This window comes from Mixophyes fleayi, chromosome 7, assembly GCF_038048845.1.
Source record: "Mixophyes fleayi isolate aMixFle1 chromosome 7, aMixFle1.hap1, whole genome shotgun sequence".
NCBI classification, from domain to species: domain Eukaryota; kingdom Metazoa; phylum Chordata; class Amphibia; order Anura; family Limnodynastidae; genus Mixophyes; species Mixophyes fleayi.
This window is the reverse complement of record NC_134408.1, coordinates 53,321,429-53,337,947: the sequence shown is the minus strand read 5'-3', so window position 1 is coordinate 53,337,947 and position 16,519 is coordinate 53,321,429. Positions and strand designations below refer to the sequence as shown.

The window sequence follows — 16,519 nt, the reverse complement described above, 5'->3', positions numbered from 1 at the left end:
TGCCGATAACGGAGCAAACATTGTGTGTGAATTTCAACATGTACCATGCTTTGTTTGCACAATAAACTTGGTGGTGCAGAATTTCTTAAAAAATGAGAGGTCGATGCAGAAAGTGTGTTTGTAGCCCATAAAATTTCTGGGCATTTAGCGACCACATGGAGACCATTGCAGCAGATTCCAAAACAAAATAACCTGCCATGCTACCAACTGAAGCAAGATGTAGAATTCCACACTTTATGGATACTGCTGTACCACTATGTTTCATATGGATTGTATCTTATTAAACTTCATATATTTATGCCGCTGCTCTGTCAAAAATTTTAGCCAGCCAGCTCGCTGTTGCCATTGGCCAAAAGTGATGAAAATTTTGACAGCCGTGAAGAGATCATCAGAAAACAGACTGTAAATTAATGTGAATGCTATAAATAGTAATGTAGGAATAAAAACAGTTAAAAATCACATGATTGTACCTATTTTTTACGATTTTTAATTAAATCCAAAACCCATGAGGATTTTTGGCCAAACTAAAACATGAAGATTTTTTAGAACCAAAACTTGGGGGGTCTGCGCACATCTCTAATATGAATTCTACACATAATTCTCCAGAAATTGATGAGTTTCCTTCAACAACGATGTAGTTTTCCAGCGATAGACACTATTGCGGATCACTGCACTTCAGTGAACGGCTACAAAGTGGTAAAGTTGCTCTGTGGTATGTCGGCGCTTCTCACATTGACATTGCATTTTATTGACAAAGACAAATAGATGTATTCTTTGTTTCTATGGTGGACCACTATATATCATAATTTAGTAAGAGGATGCTTATGTAGGTTGTGCGAGTTCATTGTAGTGGTGCTCGGGGCCAGAATTGCTGAATAGACACCCAAGGACTACATGTGAAAATGTTGCCTGCTTTCACCTGCCCAGCAGCATCCTCTGCCTAGAAATAGTATTTTAATGTTAGAAGCTATTGACTGTGAAATGTTCCACAACGTATATAAGTAGAAGAGCACTTTCTGACTGTTGTTTATCCTAACAGGTGTTGTGCTAGGAGGTTGTGGTGACCGGTCCATCCGCTTCAGGCCAACCTTGGTTTTCAAAGAGCACCACGCGCATCTGTTCTTGAACATCTTCAACGACATCCTGGCAGATTTCAAATAGATGTGGATTACGCTGAGCTGCCTTAGTCCAAAGGGAGAAGATCATGAAATAATTTTGTTTATTAAACTCTAATACTATATACGCACAGTTCAGGTCTAACTTCAATGGAGTGAGATTTTTGCTCTCAAGCCAAAACATTGCACCCATAAAAAAGAAGTGTTCATGTGCCACAATATCTATTTTCATAGGAAAACTGATTTTTTTTTTCTGGTGTACAGTGTTCAGGGATGTTATGGAAATAGGACAAGTTTAAATATGAAATTCATTAATATTGTTTAATATTGGAGCTGTTATGGAACACTGAGACTGTGGAATTGCATTATTTCTTTTGCTCAATTAACAATAGGGCAATAACCTTATTTAAACACACATTAAGGTTTATTTAAATAATGTCAGATCTGTGTATGTGTTGTCTTATTAATCTAGTTGCTAAAAAGCAAAAATAGGAACTTCTTGGCTTCTTCATCATATAATGTTGCCATGGTGTGAGAGTTTGTTTTGTAAGGTACGTTTCCTATACTATTTGGGTTTTGATTAATTGTTAGATTAGCAAAAATGATGACTGGGTGGAAAACAATGACTAATAATGATAAAATTAATGACTCCCTTAATTGTGTCTCTTGCTCTATATACACTAATTTAACGTTCAGTGTATGTGCATGTTATATTGTACAGAAATAATTATTGCATAAATAACCTTTTAAGTGTTATAGAATCATTTCTAAATACAAGACCTTTAAGTCTGTTTAGAAGACACTTTGATGCCGTCTAATTTATCAAAAATATTATTTTGCACACATTAGCATATTGAGCCATTTATATAGATTGTGTTCAGTTATTTCATCTTAAACCTGAATTTTTGAGTGAATAGGTGCAGTGTTTAAGATGGTTTAAAATAACCTGTGTAATTCTCTATATGAGGAGTCATTCTGTGCCCAAGATATAAATCTCCACCAAAGTAGGTCATACAGATACAAACATAAAATTAATATTTTTAACCATAGAAAAATGTTATTGACCTTTTTAAAGACCAAATCCAGACCTCCACTTTTCACTGTACTCACCCTTATGTAAGACAGTTAGCAACCAGTTCTTTAGAGCTTGTGATGAGCCAGAGAACTATCAATGACTACAGCGTTGCAAGAATACAAATTAGTACCCTCCAATCTGCGTTCTTTAATGAACTTGGAGGGTCGTGGGTGGGTTGAAGTAAAGTGGAGTTCTTCTTCATAGATACTGAATACCTCATTAAAGCAGATAGCGTATTTGTATACTTTCCAATAAAGGTGAAGGTAGCCATTGTGTGGGCTAAACCAGTGTGTTGAGAATGCAGTCTGGCTTTGTGCCTCATGTCTCAGTGATCTTACCAGTTACACAAAATGTCTGTAGGCCACCGGTGTACTTACTGCAATGCCCCTTTTATTTGTGTGAGCTGAAGCAATTGTGAAAGACAACAGAAACACGTCCACACACCTGTCCCAGTGTAAAACTGCTTACGGAGACGTAATTTAAATAAGCATCTACAAAATATGAAGTGACCTCTGCAAATGCCATTTATGAGTCTAAACAAATCTGTCTGCAGGTAGAAAATTTGTGTTAGCAAAAGCCTGTGTCATGTAGTCAGTGGTGCATTGAGCTGCCACCTAAGTGGCATTTTTCAGAAGTCCGCTTGCAGAGGATTACATGAATAGGTTTATTTTTAGCCAGGGAACATTGCTGAAAACCTTAATAATCCTTGTTCTAACAAGAGAAGTAGTTCCTGAATCCGTGGTACTCATTTAAGAGATATGTTATTGCTTAGTATAGGCAAGCAATTATTTTACCATTCATTCTGTTCCATTGGCATCTGCAGCAGCGATTTCCCTTTTCTTTGGAAGCTCCCACACCTTAATAAATGCAGTGGATAAGGTTGTGAATAACTAATGGCTGCATAGCATAATAAATCACACCCTAGAAATTAGCTCCATAATTTTGTGACTGTACAATCTGTAAAAATGTGCCTACATATTTTGTACAGATTGTACCGATCAGCCACATCATTAAAACCTCTGACAAGTGAAGTGAATAACATTGATTATCTCATTACAATGGCACCAGTCAAGTGGTGGGATATATCAGGCAGCAAGTGAACAGTCAGTTCTTGAAATTGATGTGTTGAAAGTGGGAAAAATGGGTAAGCGTAAGGATCTGAGTGACAAGGGTCAATTTGTGATGGGTAGCCGACTGGATCAGAGCTTTACCAAAAATGGTCCAAGGAAGAACAACTGGTAAACCGGCAACAGGGTCTGGTTCCAATCCCACAGCAGAGCTACTGTTACACAGATTGCTGAAAAAGCTAATGCTGGCTATGATAGAAGGGTATCAGAAAACACAGTGTACATCAGCTTGTTGTGTATGGGGCTGTGTAGCCACAGAGCACCCATGCTGACCCCTGTCCACCACCGAAATTGCATACGATGGGCACATGAGCACCACAACTGTACCATGGAGCAATGGAAGGTGGCCTGGTTGGATGAATCACTATGGGAAGAAGGCAAGTTATGCTCTGGGCAATGTTCTGCTGGGAATCCTTAGGTCCTGTTATTCATGTGGATGGTACTTTGACAATATTGTTGCAGACTAAGTACACTCCTACATGGCAATGATATTCACTGCAAAATTTGTTCAGGAATGGTTTGAGGAACATGACGAGTTCAAATTCCTCAGACCTCAATCTGATTGAGCATCTGTGAGATGTTTTTGGAAAAACAAGTCCAAGCCATGGAGGCCCCACCTCGCAACTTACAGGTTTAAAAGGATCTGCTGCTAACATCTTGGTGCCAGATACCACAGGACACCTTCAGAGGTCTTGTGTCCATGTCTTGACGGGACCTACACAATATTAGGCTAGTTAATCTTGTGGCTAATCAGTATTTTTATTTTATTTTTATCTAAAGAAGTGTTGTTGGACTAGCACACTGAACAAGTAATATATCATGAAACATTGTTAAATTGCTCCCACTGCCTACAGTGAAGCAGACAATTTGTAGGGTGAACCGATATTCATATTAATGGAGCCTATCCATTCACTAGTGTTGTGCCTCCATAATGTCATAACTAATTCTGGGTGAATTAAGATTCTGCATTTTCATGATTATTTGTTCAGTTCACAATCTGCAGACAACAGAGAGAATTTAATGATGTTTTAGCGATGGCATCCAATATACATCAAAATAAGCAAATTGCTGGGATATCTGCATTTTATACATCACTATGATGAGGTATAAATCTGCACAAAATAAATCCAAATATGTCTGTCCCCCCCCCCCCCCCCCCCCTCCTCCAATCTGGCATGCTAGCCATAACACATCTCAACGTTTGCAACGTCTTCATACGATACAGACGAAAACATGGCTGGAATCTAGGTCAATTGAAATGTTCAACCGATTTTGATGTGGCTGTATATGATGATAAAAAAAAGTCTTACTAATGCCTGGATGAATTGACAACTAATACAATGCATTTACCCAGGATACCATACACTTTCTACATCTAACTTAATGTGTGGCAAATGTACATCAACTAACTACCTTTTGATTGAAAAAGTTAAGAATAACCATTTTAACCTTTTGATATATTAACGTGTTAACTACATTAGTAATTGCCCGATGTTCTTTAAAACAAAACGTTAAACAATATGTTCATTTTCAATCTATCTTATATGCTTTTCACAAAATTTAAGATGTGTATGTAGCATGTTCTATGCCTGTAATTAACGTGTATGTTCATAATAAGTAATTATGCATTTTCCAATGTATTTTTTTATATAATTTTTACACTTAGGAACCCATATTATTCTCTACACCCAATATATAGGAAGATAAGGATACAGGTGACATAAGACTAATGAATTAGGTGCTTATGAGAAGGAAGTGAGTTGTTGTTTACAGTGTTCTAATAGTGCCAAACATTTTAAGACTAACTGCACTTCTGTGTTCAGGTCTAGAAATCTGTGAAATTAATTGCTTTATGTGTTAATTAGGAATAAATAAAATGTATTTGTAAATTTATGTTGCTGTCTGTCCATTTATTTCAGTGTAAGTTTTGTTAAAAGCTTATGGCACCTTTGTTACCATTCAACACAGCGTTGTATAGAGGCGGACATATTCATGGCCATGCATGTAAAGGTTCATTAATATGGTGGTACAACTTATACAGGAAACCTTTTTAAACATTAGGCAAACAAATTGAAAATAGGGACAGTAAACAAAATTAGACTGCTGTATAGTGGCATATATGCCGTAATAGAAGAACAGCTTGATATGCATTTAGCCTTTTGTTGTATATAGCTTACAGATGTAGTGTAGGTTTGCAGCCTAAAATACAGAATGAAACATGCAACACATATGTCATAGTTTCCTGTATAAACAACGATGCATAAAGGTGTCTGGGAAAAAAATGTGATGACTGAAAAAGTACATTCTTTCTGCAAATTTCTTGACCCAGCCAGTGCTATGAAATGATAGAAAACAGAATATATATTTGATATACTGTTTCTTACCTGGATAGTGTACAAGAAATGCTGTAGTTATAAAAAATCTAAAATTATCTTTATTCTACTACCTTAGGTATGGGACTACTGTTTCTAACGGATTATTTGAAAGCCTGGTTGTCTTTGTTTCAATTTAAAGTAGAGCAAGTTAATTGTTCTCACTCAGGACCTGAGTTAGGAGCAAAGCAAAAAAAAAAGCTGCAAATTTGCACCTCAAAAAAACATGTTGCATTGGAGGGGGAGTTAAATTGAATATGTAGGGACAGAATTATAGTTGGGATATGGCATGTCATAGATCAACTTTAATTTCAGTATAAAAATAAGGCATGTGTGTGCTACATGAATAAACAGCCAGTATTTTCTTTGCGTAAAAAAAAATAAATTCAATTTGTACCCCTCAGTGTGCATTTATTTCTTATTTTCTAGTAGGATTTAGTTGATTGCAAGAGAGTAAAACCAGATACACATTTACAGCTGTCACAAACTAAATTAGTCTCTAAAGGGACAGTTCTTTCAAGCCGAAAGGTCAGAGAAAAGATCTGAGTATACCCAAAATAGGTTGATACACTAAAGCTTCACTATAGTCACCAACTATGATAGTGGGGTAGAAGAAAAATGTACAAACTTCAACATTTCGAAATGGTTAAGTGGCTCTACTGAGTTATGATTATAAACATAGTGGATTTTTATTTTTACATTTAGTATCTCTTTAAGTGGAATTTTCTCTTAAGAACACCTGTACTTGCTCTTCTAACTGGTTGCCATGAGAAACTGTTCCCCTCAAACAGTTAGCTTCATCTCCCACTATTTAGTCAACATCATCATCATAATCACCATTTATTTATATAGCGCCACTGATTCCGCAGAGCTGTACAGAGAACTGAAACTACTTGTGCTTTAAATGCTGTTGATATAAACAGCAAAATGTAAAAGATTATAGTCTGGTGTAAAACAATAAAAGAATAGAGTTGCATCCCAAAATTGGTTACTATACCATTCTAGTGGGCCTCAATAATTCACTTTGGCAAAACTTGGGTACTGCCAGTAAATTAATTTTCTTAGTCATATGGTAAATGTGGTTACTTACAAATAATATATTATTGAGATGAAGCAAATGGTTAAGTGATAACTACTCAATTTAAAACAGTATACATAACCAAATTTATTTATAGAACACATACTGTTTTCTGCCATCTAGACAACAGCTGACAGTTTATCTAGATCAATACAATTAACAGCGACTCATTTTATCTCTCCAAATATGAAAGTAAATTTTTCTCTATCCAAAATCTGGCCAAAGCGAGTTGTGAAGTAGAGAACATCTGGACTACTGTATCTGCCAAACTGAAAGATAAGTTCCCTCTTGCCGTCTCCAGTTTCTGATAGTTTTTTAACATCTTCAACTGGAACAAAAAGATTTCTTCTGTTTCCCCAAAATGTCAGGTAGGAAACCTTCAACGTTGTAACATCATCATCCACATAAATCATCCCAATAATTCTCCGAAGGTAATAGCTGAGGCTGTACAGCATGAAACCAGCAAAAACAGCAGTTCCGGTGAAATAAACAACAGTAAACTGTGAGAGTTGCCCTTGTAAATAGTAATAATAAATAGGTGGAATTAGCAACACAGTCAAGGTTGTCTGCAGAAGTTTGAGTCTGGAAATAGCCCTGCAGTACTGTATTCCAGGAAACTTGTAGATCAAATTAAAGTTCTTAGTGTCGTCTTCAGTCTTTATGTCAGGAGGTGCAGATGTACAGAACATGTGTGTGCTTTGTATCTGTGGTTTCTTTATGGAAGACAACAAATATGATGATGTCATTTCACGTGCAGTGAAGGTGGCTCTACATAGCTCTTTTGATTTCCATATCCGTACCGATAACTGTGCATATATAGCTCTGAACCGCACTGACTTAATAAATAGCTGTGCCATGATTATATAGCCCGCTAAAGAAAGACATAAAAATGTAAGTCATTCAATCTGGCCTTCTTAAAAGTAACGATTGGTGTATAATACATATTCACTTACATTGAAATCTTTATTGTTGTATGGAAAAGAAATTGCGACATAACATCCCCATTTTTTCGTTCTAATTAAATGCACGAGTTTATTTAATTTCCCTCTCTATTTTGTGAATAATATTGGAAAACTGTTCAACTGAATTCTCACTGCAAAACTGTAGTTATTAGTGTCATGGATTGTGTTAATGAGATAAATGAGGGAGAGACGCTAGTCATCAGTTTACTAGGGACTTATCCATAGGCTTCATTAGATATGGTCAGGGTGTAGAGTATATATGGTTTTGTTTTATAAACAAACTGACATTTTCTGTTGAAGGCAAATTGGTGGCTGGGACTTGTACGTAAAATACAGGCTGCAAAATTGCATTCTTACCTCTGTATTTTGAGTTGCACGTATGTTTAGATAGATGCAGTTCAACATACTGTGTAACAATACATCTACATACTTGATGATAATGACTGGTGTATAAAATAATTAAAAACTAAAGTGGATTATGAATGGAATACATTGTATAATTGTACATTGTGGTCAATATGCAAGTAGTCAATGCAGGCCGGGTTTTTCTCACTCCAGGCTATAAAAATCATCATTTGTGGACAGGTCCCCGGCCTGTCAATTTCCTTTGAGCAAGTCATTAGTTGTCAGAGGGTTTTCTTTCTTTTTCCAAAGGAATAATGGAAGGAAGACTATGGATAACAAATTTGATTATGAAGACAGCTATAGATAGAAGAACAAAAGATGAAAATCCCTATGGATTGAAAACCAGAAAATAAAGTTCATTATGAATTTAGGCATGAACTATAAATAGAAACAAGGGCATGGGGGAGTCATTATATTAAACCATTTTTGTTTTCTTCCAGCCACTATGATATGTGCCACTACTGGTCCTTGCAGGGCCCCTGGCAGCCATAGGTATGCTAGTGCTTTTAGAAGAATAGACACCAGCATTCCCAAGCAGTTAATGACTTTTAGGGTTTGCTGGGAGCAGTGGTGCCTCATGTTAAAATGCTATATTTTATTACCGCAACTTATAATTGGCAACGGAGTTTGGAATGGGGTCCAAAGCTACCAGGACAGAGCTTGTTTTCACTAAGGGTGGGAAGGGGACACTTTTTTCTTTTCGCTGATCTGACTCATGTGGGAGGGGGAGTGGAATTGGGATTTTTTATATATATAAATATATAATGGGTTTAAAATCTGATGCTGATTATCATAATCACATATATATGTATACAAGAATTTGGGTACCCACAAATAATACACCTGAAAACAGACTTTTCTGGAGATGCAGCCTACTCATAATAGTGCATGTGCAGTAAAACAAAGCAAACTTTTATGTCCAACTCTAAATAAGGCCCATAGAGTGGACTTTAGGTTTTAGAGTTAATCTGTAAAATCAGGTTGCCAAGTTTGGCACAAATAGTAATCTATTAGGGGGTTTGGTGTTATGTTCTGAACCTTTTGAGTGGTGTTATTTGGAGACCAATTACTATCTGATAACACGCAAATCTATCTTTCCTCCCCTGACCTCTCTCCCATCTCCCTAACCTAAGTATCTAGCTGTATCTCTGCTCTAACTACATGGATATCACAGCGCTTCCTCCTGCCAATGTTGCTATCCCTCCCAATATCTCCCTTTTGGTTTACAACATTTCTTTTCTGTCACCCAAGTCCGCCACCTTGAAGTCACCCTTGATTCTGCCCTCAGCTTTATCCCTTATATTCAGTCCCTCACCAAATCCTGCCACTTCCCTCTCCTACACATCAGTAAAATCTGTGACTTCCTCTCTCAGAAAGCAACCAAAATCCTGGTCCAGTCGCTCATCATTTCTCATCTCGACTATTGCAACCTCCTTCTCACTGGCATTCCTGTCTCTCACTTTTCTGACCTTCAATCTATTCTGAATGCTGTGGCTAGGCTCATCTTCCTCTCCCGTCGCTCCTTTTCCATTATTCCTCTGCATAATTCCCTTCATTGGCTCTCCATTTCAGAATTCAGTTAAAGCTCCTTACCCTCACTTACAAAGCCAACACTTCTCCCACTTACATCTCTGACCTTGTCCCACCCGTGCACTTCGCTCTGCCTCTGACCTCCGTCTCAATTCACCACTCGTTACCTCCTTACATGCCCACCTCCAAGACTTTTGCTGTGCTGCCTCCAATATTTGGAACTCCCTACCCGACCTCACTCGACTTTTTCCCAACCTTCAAACGCTCACTCAAAACTCACCTTTTCAAACTCACCTATCCAACCACCTCCAGACCTCCTAATCCATCACCTCCTCTTCCTTCGCCTGCCATCTCCATTTTCTCCCAGTTGGTCCTACTGTCACTCAACACCCCTCCCTCTAGAATGTAAGTTCTCATGGACAGGGTCCTCTCTACCTATTGTCCCATGTCTGTCTACTGTCTGATTCCCTCGTATGCCCTGTCATGTCAGGGTCAATCCACGTCAGTTCAACGAAGTGTGTCCACCACGCATTTCAGACTTTAACGAAAATATTTAGTTTGTCCAAAAGAGGATGTCCAAAAACCTGTTTCTGCCAAATATCTCAACTGTCTGACCATTAGTTTCTGAAATATTGGTATTTCAATGTATTAAACTATTTACTAATCGCAGCTTATTTATTTCAGTTTATTTGAAGTATCACGGATGTTTATTAAGAAATCACCACGAAATGTAGACCTCTAAAGTAACTTTTCCTCCCGAATCAAAATATCCAAACCAAATTATTTTATCTGCCTTATGTTTTGAGTTACAGCAAAAATGCAAGCTTTCCAAGTATACAGATTAAGGTAGTATGGAAACTGCTGAAACGGTGTTTACTCTGACACACTTTGGCAAAATGTCCTTTCTTTTTGCAGTTCTTACACTGCACTTTTTTTTACCAGGACATCCAGTAAAAACTGCAGTGTGATGTGCTGATCTACACCTGTAGCACCTTTGAGGTCACTGATGTTCTGTAGTACCTTTCAGATAATTTTGTTCGGGCTTCTTGTACAGGACATATGGATTGCTTCGTGCACAAAGTAACTTGTCAAAATGTTTGCCTCCGCCATTGCTAATTTATTCTGGTTAGCAAATGTTTCAGAGTTTTTGGATCACATTTGTCTTTGAACCCTTCAGAAACCCCTCAGAAAGGCAGAGGCCTGTGGCGAGGAGGTTAGACAATCCTTTAAGGACTTCCTTGAAAGCCAAAAAACCCTTTTGGGTATACCCCAGGTTGGGGTATGCCAGAGTGGTGGGAGAAATTCAAAGGAAGAACTCAGAGCTTGTTTAAGGATCTGGTCGTTCGGAGGAATTGGCTAAAAAGGAATGTCTGACATGCCTTGAGACGGAAACTAGATTACCTTATATCTGAAAGTGGAGATAATGGGGGAATCTTCCAGTTAAAATCTCAGATAAAGGAGTCTCAGTATGGACTGGGATGCCTCTTTGGTTTTGGAAAAGGACTATGGTAAATACCATTTTCCAGATCCCTACCTTAATTGTATGAGGTTGGTTGATATGACGGAGGTGAGTGAACTACGCAATGAGAGAAGAGTCCTCTGTAAAGAACCAAGAAGGTATCTTCTCAGTTGTGCACTCCTTCTACTCCGGCCTATTGCCTGAGAAGATACTGGTGGCAATCAGGCTTTTCTTGATCTCTTGAATTTTTAGATAACAGAAGATGAGGTCAGGTCAGTTTATCAAATAAGAAATCCCTAGGCCCAGATGATTTAACCTAACAGTGTTATAAAGCCTTTGTGGATCTCCTAGCCCTGCCCTGGTGCAGTTGTTTAATGAGAGCTTGGGTAGAGGGTCACTCCCTCCCTCCATGAGGCAGTCTGCCCTTATTTTGTTATCCAAAGGGAAAGAATCATCCAGGATTGAGAATTGGTGCCCCATCGCCCTTCTCAATTCGGATTGGAAGATTCTGGTAATTTTTTACAGTATTATGAAAGTTTTAGGCCTGTTCCTTTCCCCTTTTCAGCACTGTATGGTGAAGAGTCGAAGTATATTTGGTGCTGTCCTTGGCGCCCAGGAGGCTGTAGAACAGTGTAGGGCTGAATAATGGGGTAAATACTTCTAGTAGGGAGTTAGAGAGCAGGATTTTGCATACTCACTTTCATGTGCTCCTGTTGCTAAAGGATTGCCCAGGTGATATGTGCTTGAAGGGTGTGAATTCCAAGCATATTCCTCTAAAATTTAGAGATCTGGGGGTAAATTTATCAAGCGGAGAGTTTTCTGTTAGGTTTGAAAAGTGGAGATGTTGCCTATAGCAACCAATCAGATTCTAGCTGTCATTTTGTAGAATGTACTAAATAAATGATAGCTAGAATATGATGGGTTTTTCAAACCCGCCGGAAAACTCTCAGCTTGATACATTTACCCCCTAGAGATCTTATTTGGCTTGCATTTCATGGGAGGCTCTAAGTTAAAGGGAAGTTGAAGCACACGGGTGTCAATGATCATGGTTGTCCACGGGAGGAATGTCAGGTGCAGGGGAGGACTGGCAGACTTTAGCCCAGGGGGCAAGCAAACAGAACTGGCCCATAAGTAGTGGCCCATCCTTTAAGGGTGGTTTTTGGTACAATATATATTTATCTATATAAAAAGAGGCTATTTTGGTGTTGCTTAATCCATATATATATTTTTATGCCCAGGCCCAGATCTGGATTAAGGCTCTGGGGGGGCCTGGGCACTTTAGACAGGGTAACCCCCTATGATGTAGCATGGTTATCATTTTAGACAAATACACAGGCAATACTTTGTGCACTACTGTTAGGAGCACACAGTTCTGCCTTCACGAGCAGTACACGGTGAAGCGGGACATACCTCCCAACTGTCCTAAGTGAGACAGTCACCCACATTCTGATTCAGAACAGTTGGCAGACTATCCTGCTCTCTCCTACCTGTTCTTGTCACTGTCACCACTTGTGGCTGCTGTTTTCTTTAGCTCATATGCTGCTTGTCTGGATCCTGGAATATTGGAAGCCCTAGTTGGAGAAATAAATGGGTACATGAAATTTAGAGAACTCCAACCAATAATAGTATTCACATTTGATAAATAGACCTATTTCCCCCAACTAACATTGACATTAAATTAATAGTATTGCCATTTAATAAATAAACCTATTTCCCTTTCCTCCAAACAGCCCCAGAAATAAATTAACACACACACAATACACTGGCCCCTCACTCACACACACACAATACACTGGACCCTCACACACACACAATACACTGGCCCCTCACACACACACAATACACTGGCCCCTCACACACACACACTCAATACACTGGCCCCTCACTCACACACACAATACACTGGCCCTTCACTCACACACACAATACACTGGCCCCACACACACACACACACACAATACACTGGCCCCTCACACACACACACAATACACTGGCCCCTCACTCACACACACACACACAATACACTGGCCTCTCACTCACACACAATACACTGGCCCCTCACACACACACACACACACACACACACAATACACTGGCCCCTCACTCACATACACACAATACACTGGCCCCTCATTCACACACAAAATACACTGGCCCCTCATTCACACACAAAATACACTGGACCCTCACTCACACACAAAATACACTGGCCCCTCACTCACACACAAAATACACTGACCCCTCACTCACACACAAAATACACTGGCCCCTTATTCACACACAGTATATTGCCCCTTCACTCACACACAAAATACACTGGCCCCTCACTGACACACAAAATACACTGGCCCCTCACTGACACACAAAATACACTGGCCCCTCACTCACACACAGTATATTGCCCCTTCACTCACACAAAATGCACTGCCCCCTCACTCACACACAGTATACTGCCCCTTCACTCACACACACACACACAATATAACACACACACATATACATACAATATACACCACACACACTATCATCATCATTTATTTATATAACGCCACTGATTCCGCAGCGCTGCACAGAGAACTCATTCACATCAGTCCCTGCCCCATTACAGTCTAAATTCCCTAATATATACTCACACACACACAGACAGACAGGGAGAGAGAGACTAGGGTCAATTTTTGATAGCAGCCAATTTAACCTACTAGTATATTTTTGGAGTGTGGGAGGAAACAGGAGCACCCGGAGGAAACCCACGCAAACACAGGGAGAACATACAAACTCCTCACAGATAAGGCCATGGTCGGGAATTGAACTCATGACCACAGCACTGTGAGACAGAAGTGCTAACCACTTCGCCACCGTGCTGCCCACTATATTAATATACCCCCCGCACTTACCTTTCTCCATCTGCGCCGCGCGCTCTGCAGTCTTCAGACATGGGACGGCACCTATCACGTGGTGCGCGTTCCATGTCACACAAGAGCGCCCAGTGATAGGCCGAATGTTTGGCCTATCACTGAACGGGAGGGGGGACGGCGGCCAGGAGACACCGGCCCAAACACACTTTTTCTGACCATCCCGTGGGGCACATACCTCCTGGGCCAACCCGCCCCTGGTCAGGTGTGGATGGAGAAACTGGACCACTTTTTGCTTCAGTGTCCTTTTAATATAGAGGTTTACAAGGGAGTGCCCCACGCCTTAGGCCTTTCGGGGCTTAGTTACCTTGAGTGGGGGTATGGATCTCTTAAAAGGTGTAGAGATTTTGATTTAAGCACTTGTTTTTTAGTTAGTACAGTTGTTATATTTTACACGTGGAATGCACAGTATTTAGTGTCCATTAGGGCCAAAATTCTTTCCTGTAGTGAGGTGGTGGATAGTATTCTGTACAAGGTTTGGAAAATAAGGGAAATGGAGAGGGGCCTGATGGAAGCTGAAAGCTAGGGTAGACTCTGGGGAAGGTTGTGACCTCCCTTGTGGCAGTAAAGATCTGGTAGTCTCTTAATTCTTGGCTATCTATCATGTTTGTTTTCAACACACAAGGGTGTGTGGGTGGTATTATAGATCGGTGGCAGGGTTGTTGTAATGCCGTGGAACGCACAATACTTCCTGTTTCACTTTTGATTGCACAGGGTGGTTTGCTGCTATTAATTGAATGTGGGGCTGAGTTTGGTTAGGAGGGATATTTATTAAATGTGAATATGAATTATTTAATGCCGGGGAAGGTCCTGGGAAATGGTTATATTAAACGTAAATACTGTTAATTTATTGCTGGGGCTGTTTGGATGGAGAGTAATAAGTTTATTTATTAAATGGGAATACTATTAATTTAATGTTGGGGCTGGATAGAGGCCTAATTATTAAATGTGGGTGCTGTTGATTTAATTATACGGATGGTTGGAGTTTTTTAAATTTCATGTACCCATTTTTTTTTCCAATAGGGCCCCCAACATTCCAAAGATCCAGACAAGCAGAAACTGCTCTAAGACACCAGCAGCCACAGGTGGTGAAATGACAAGAACAGGTAGGAGAGACTAGGACAGTCTGCAAACTGTCCTGAATCTGGTGGGGCAGTCCCGAATTTTTGTGGCCGTCTTGCTTATTCAGGATTTGGTCCAACTACAAGGACAGTTGGGAGGTATGTCCTGCTTCACACTATACTGCTCGTAAAGGCAGAACTGCATGCAACTAACAATAGTGCACACAGTTATTATGTCTGTGTATTTGTTTAAAATGATAACCTCCTATCTTGAGTGCACCAGCACCCCCTTTGCAGCACTATATGGTATTAGGTGGGCCCCAGTCATTGGTTTCCCCGGTGGGCCCTTCATGTCCCAGTCCGACACTGCTACATGTTCGGAAATTGATTTGATTGAGATTATTAAACAGTGTGACCAACGAAATGAAACGACAATTGTCACTTTGGAATGATTTTCATTCATTGTGTGATTATACACACTAACACGATATGTGGCTGAGCAGTTGTTTATCACGTGAATGGCCCGATAATCGGCTGAAAACCCTTCAGTGTGTACCTAGCCTTATTTGGGAAGTCATGCAGTAGTTTATATGGAAAAATTGCAGTAGAATCTGGTGTTATAATAATGTGAATTTTACTCCTATTGGTCCTTTTTACTCAAATTCTTTGATTTATATAGTATATTTTATTTTGGACAAAGTGATATGGTATTTTTGGTTGCAATTTTCAATAACTACGTATTCAAAATGATAAAATATGGTGACTTTGCCACATGATTTTATGTCTTAACCCATAATGGGCCAGGCTAATACAATTGCAATTTCTGTAATGAAAAACCATTTGGGTTAATCTAATCCAAAAACAGTGATCCAACTTGATTTAATCCTTTAAAGATAAAGTTTTCTGAATAAGTAGCAGGAGCATGAATAAGAATTGAATAAGAAGATAACGTCAATCTCGTTAATCAAGTGATTAATATAGATATAATAATATAGGTATAGGATAGGATAGGACGAATAAAGGTCAATATAGGTCGGCGTCTAGGCGAGCCGTGATACCCCTGTTATTGTGAAACTACAAGATACAGAATTCCCCGTCAGCCAGAGACTGCGGAGACTTGAAGCTCCACAACTACTCAGTCCAACCATTAACATGTATCATTACACATGTTTTGCAAATTTAAAATTCCGAGGACAAATTTACTGCAGTTAGAGACGTCTGTCTGTCTGTCTGCCTGCTAGAGACTATGCCATCTATACACTGCAGTCAGACGTGCATAACTTCCCATTCACACTTCACGCCTCAACCCACTCTGCACAACATACCTGTCACGAAGCCGGCCACACTTCAGAACTATATATCCCAGCATGCAGCGCGATTCATAGTCACTTCCCGTAACTTTCTAACTTCGGTGCCGCTTCTG

The 16,519-nt window shown here is 39.5% G+C and overlaps 2 protein-coding genes across 3 annotated transcripts in view; one reads left to right on the top strand and one right to left on the bottom strand.

The window, feature by feature from the left end:
* The window catches only part of ABAT (4-aminobutyrate aminotransferase), a 120,372-nt gene extending 115,162 nt beyond the window's left edge, over positions 1 to 5,210 (top strand). The window contains exon 16 of the mRNA XM_075179840.1: positions 1,040 to 5,210. Coding sequence (XP_075035941.1) covers positions 1,040 to 1,161 — 122 coding nt within the window. The 3' untranslated portion in view covers positions 1,162 to 5,210. The remainder of the gene's footprint in view (positions 1 to 1,039) is intronic.
* Positions 5,211 to 6,643: 1,433 nt separating this feature from the next.
* On the bottom strand, positions 6,644 to 16,498 carry TMEM186 (transmembrane protein 186). Of its 2 annotated transcripts, XM_075179835.1 has the most exons (3): positions 16,422 to 16,494; positions 12,611 to 12,694; positions 6,644 to 7,638 (listed from the first exon to the last, which is right to left on the bottom strand). In XM_075179835.1, exon 3 carries the CDS (start codon positions 7,622 to 7,624, stop codon positions 6,935 to 6,937), a length of 690 nt encoding a protein of 229 aa, XP_075035936.1. In that variant the 5' UTR covers positions 7,625 to 7,638; positions 12,611 to 12,694; positions 16,422 to 16,494; the 3' UTR covers positions 6,644 to 6,934. The 2 variants fall into 2 exon arrangements, with proteins under 2 accessions (XP_075035936.1, XP_075035935.1); XM_075179834.1 differs by lacking the exon at positions 12,611 to 12,694 and having other exon boundaries at positions 16,422 to 16,498.
* Between the last annotated feature and the right edge of the window lie 21 nt (positions 16,499 to 16,519).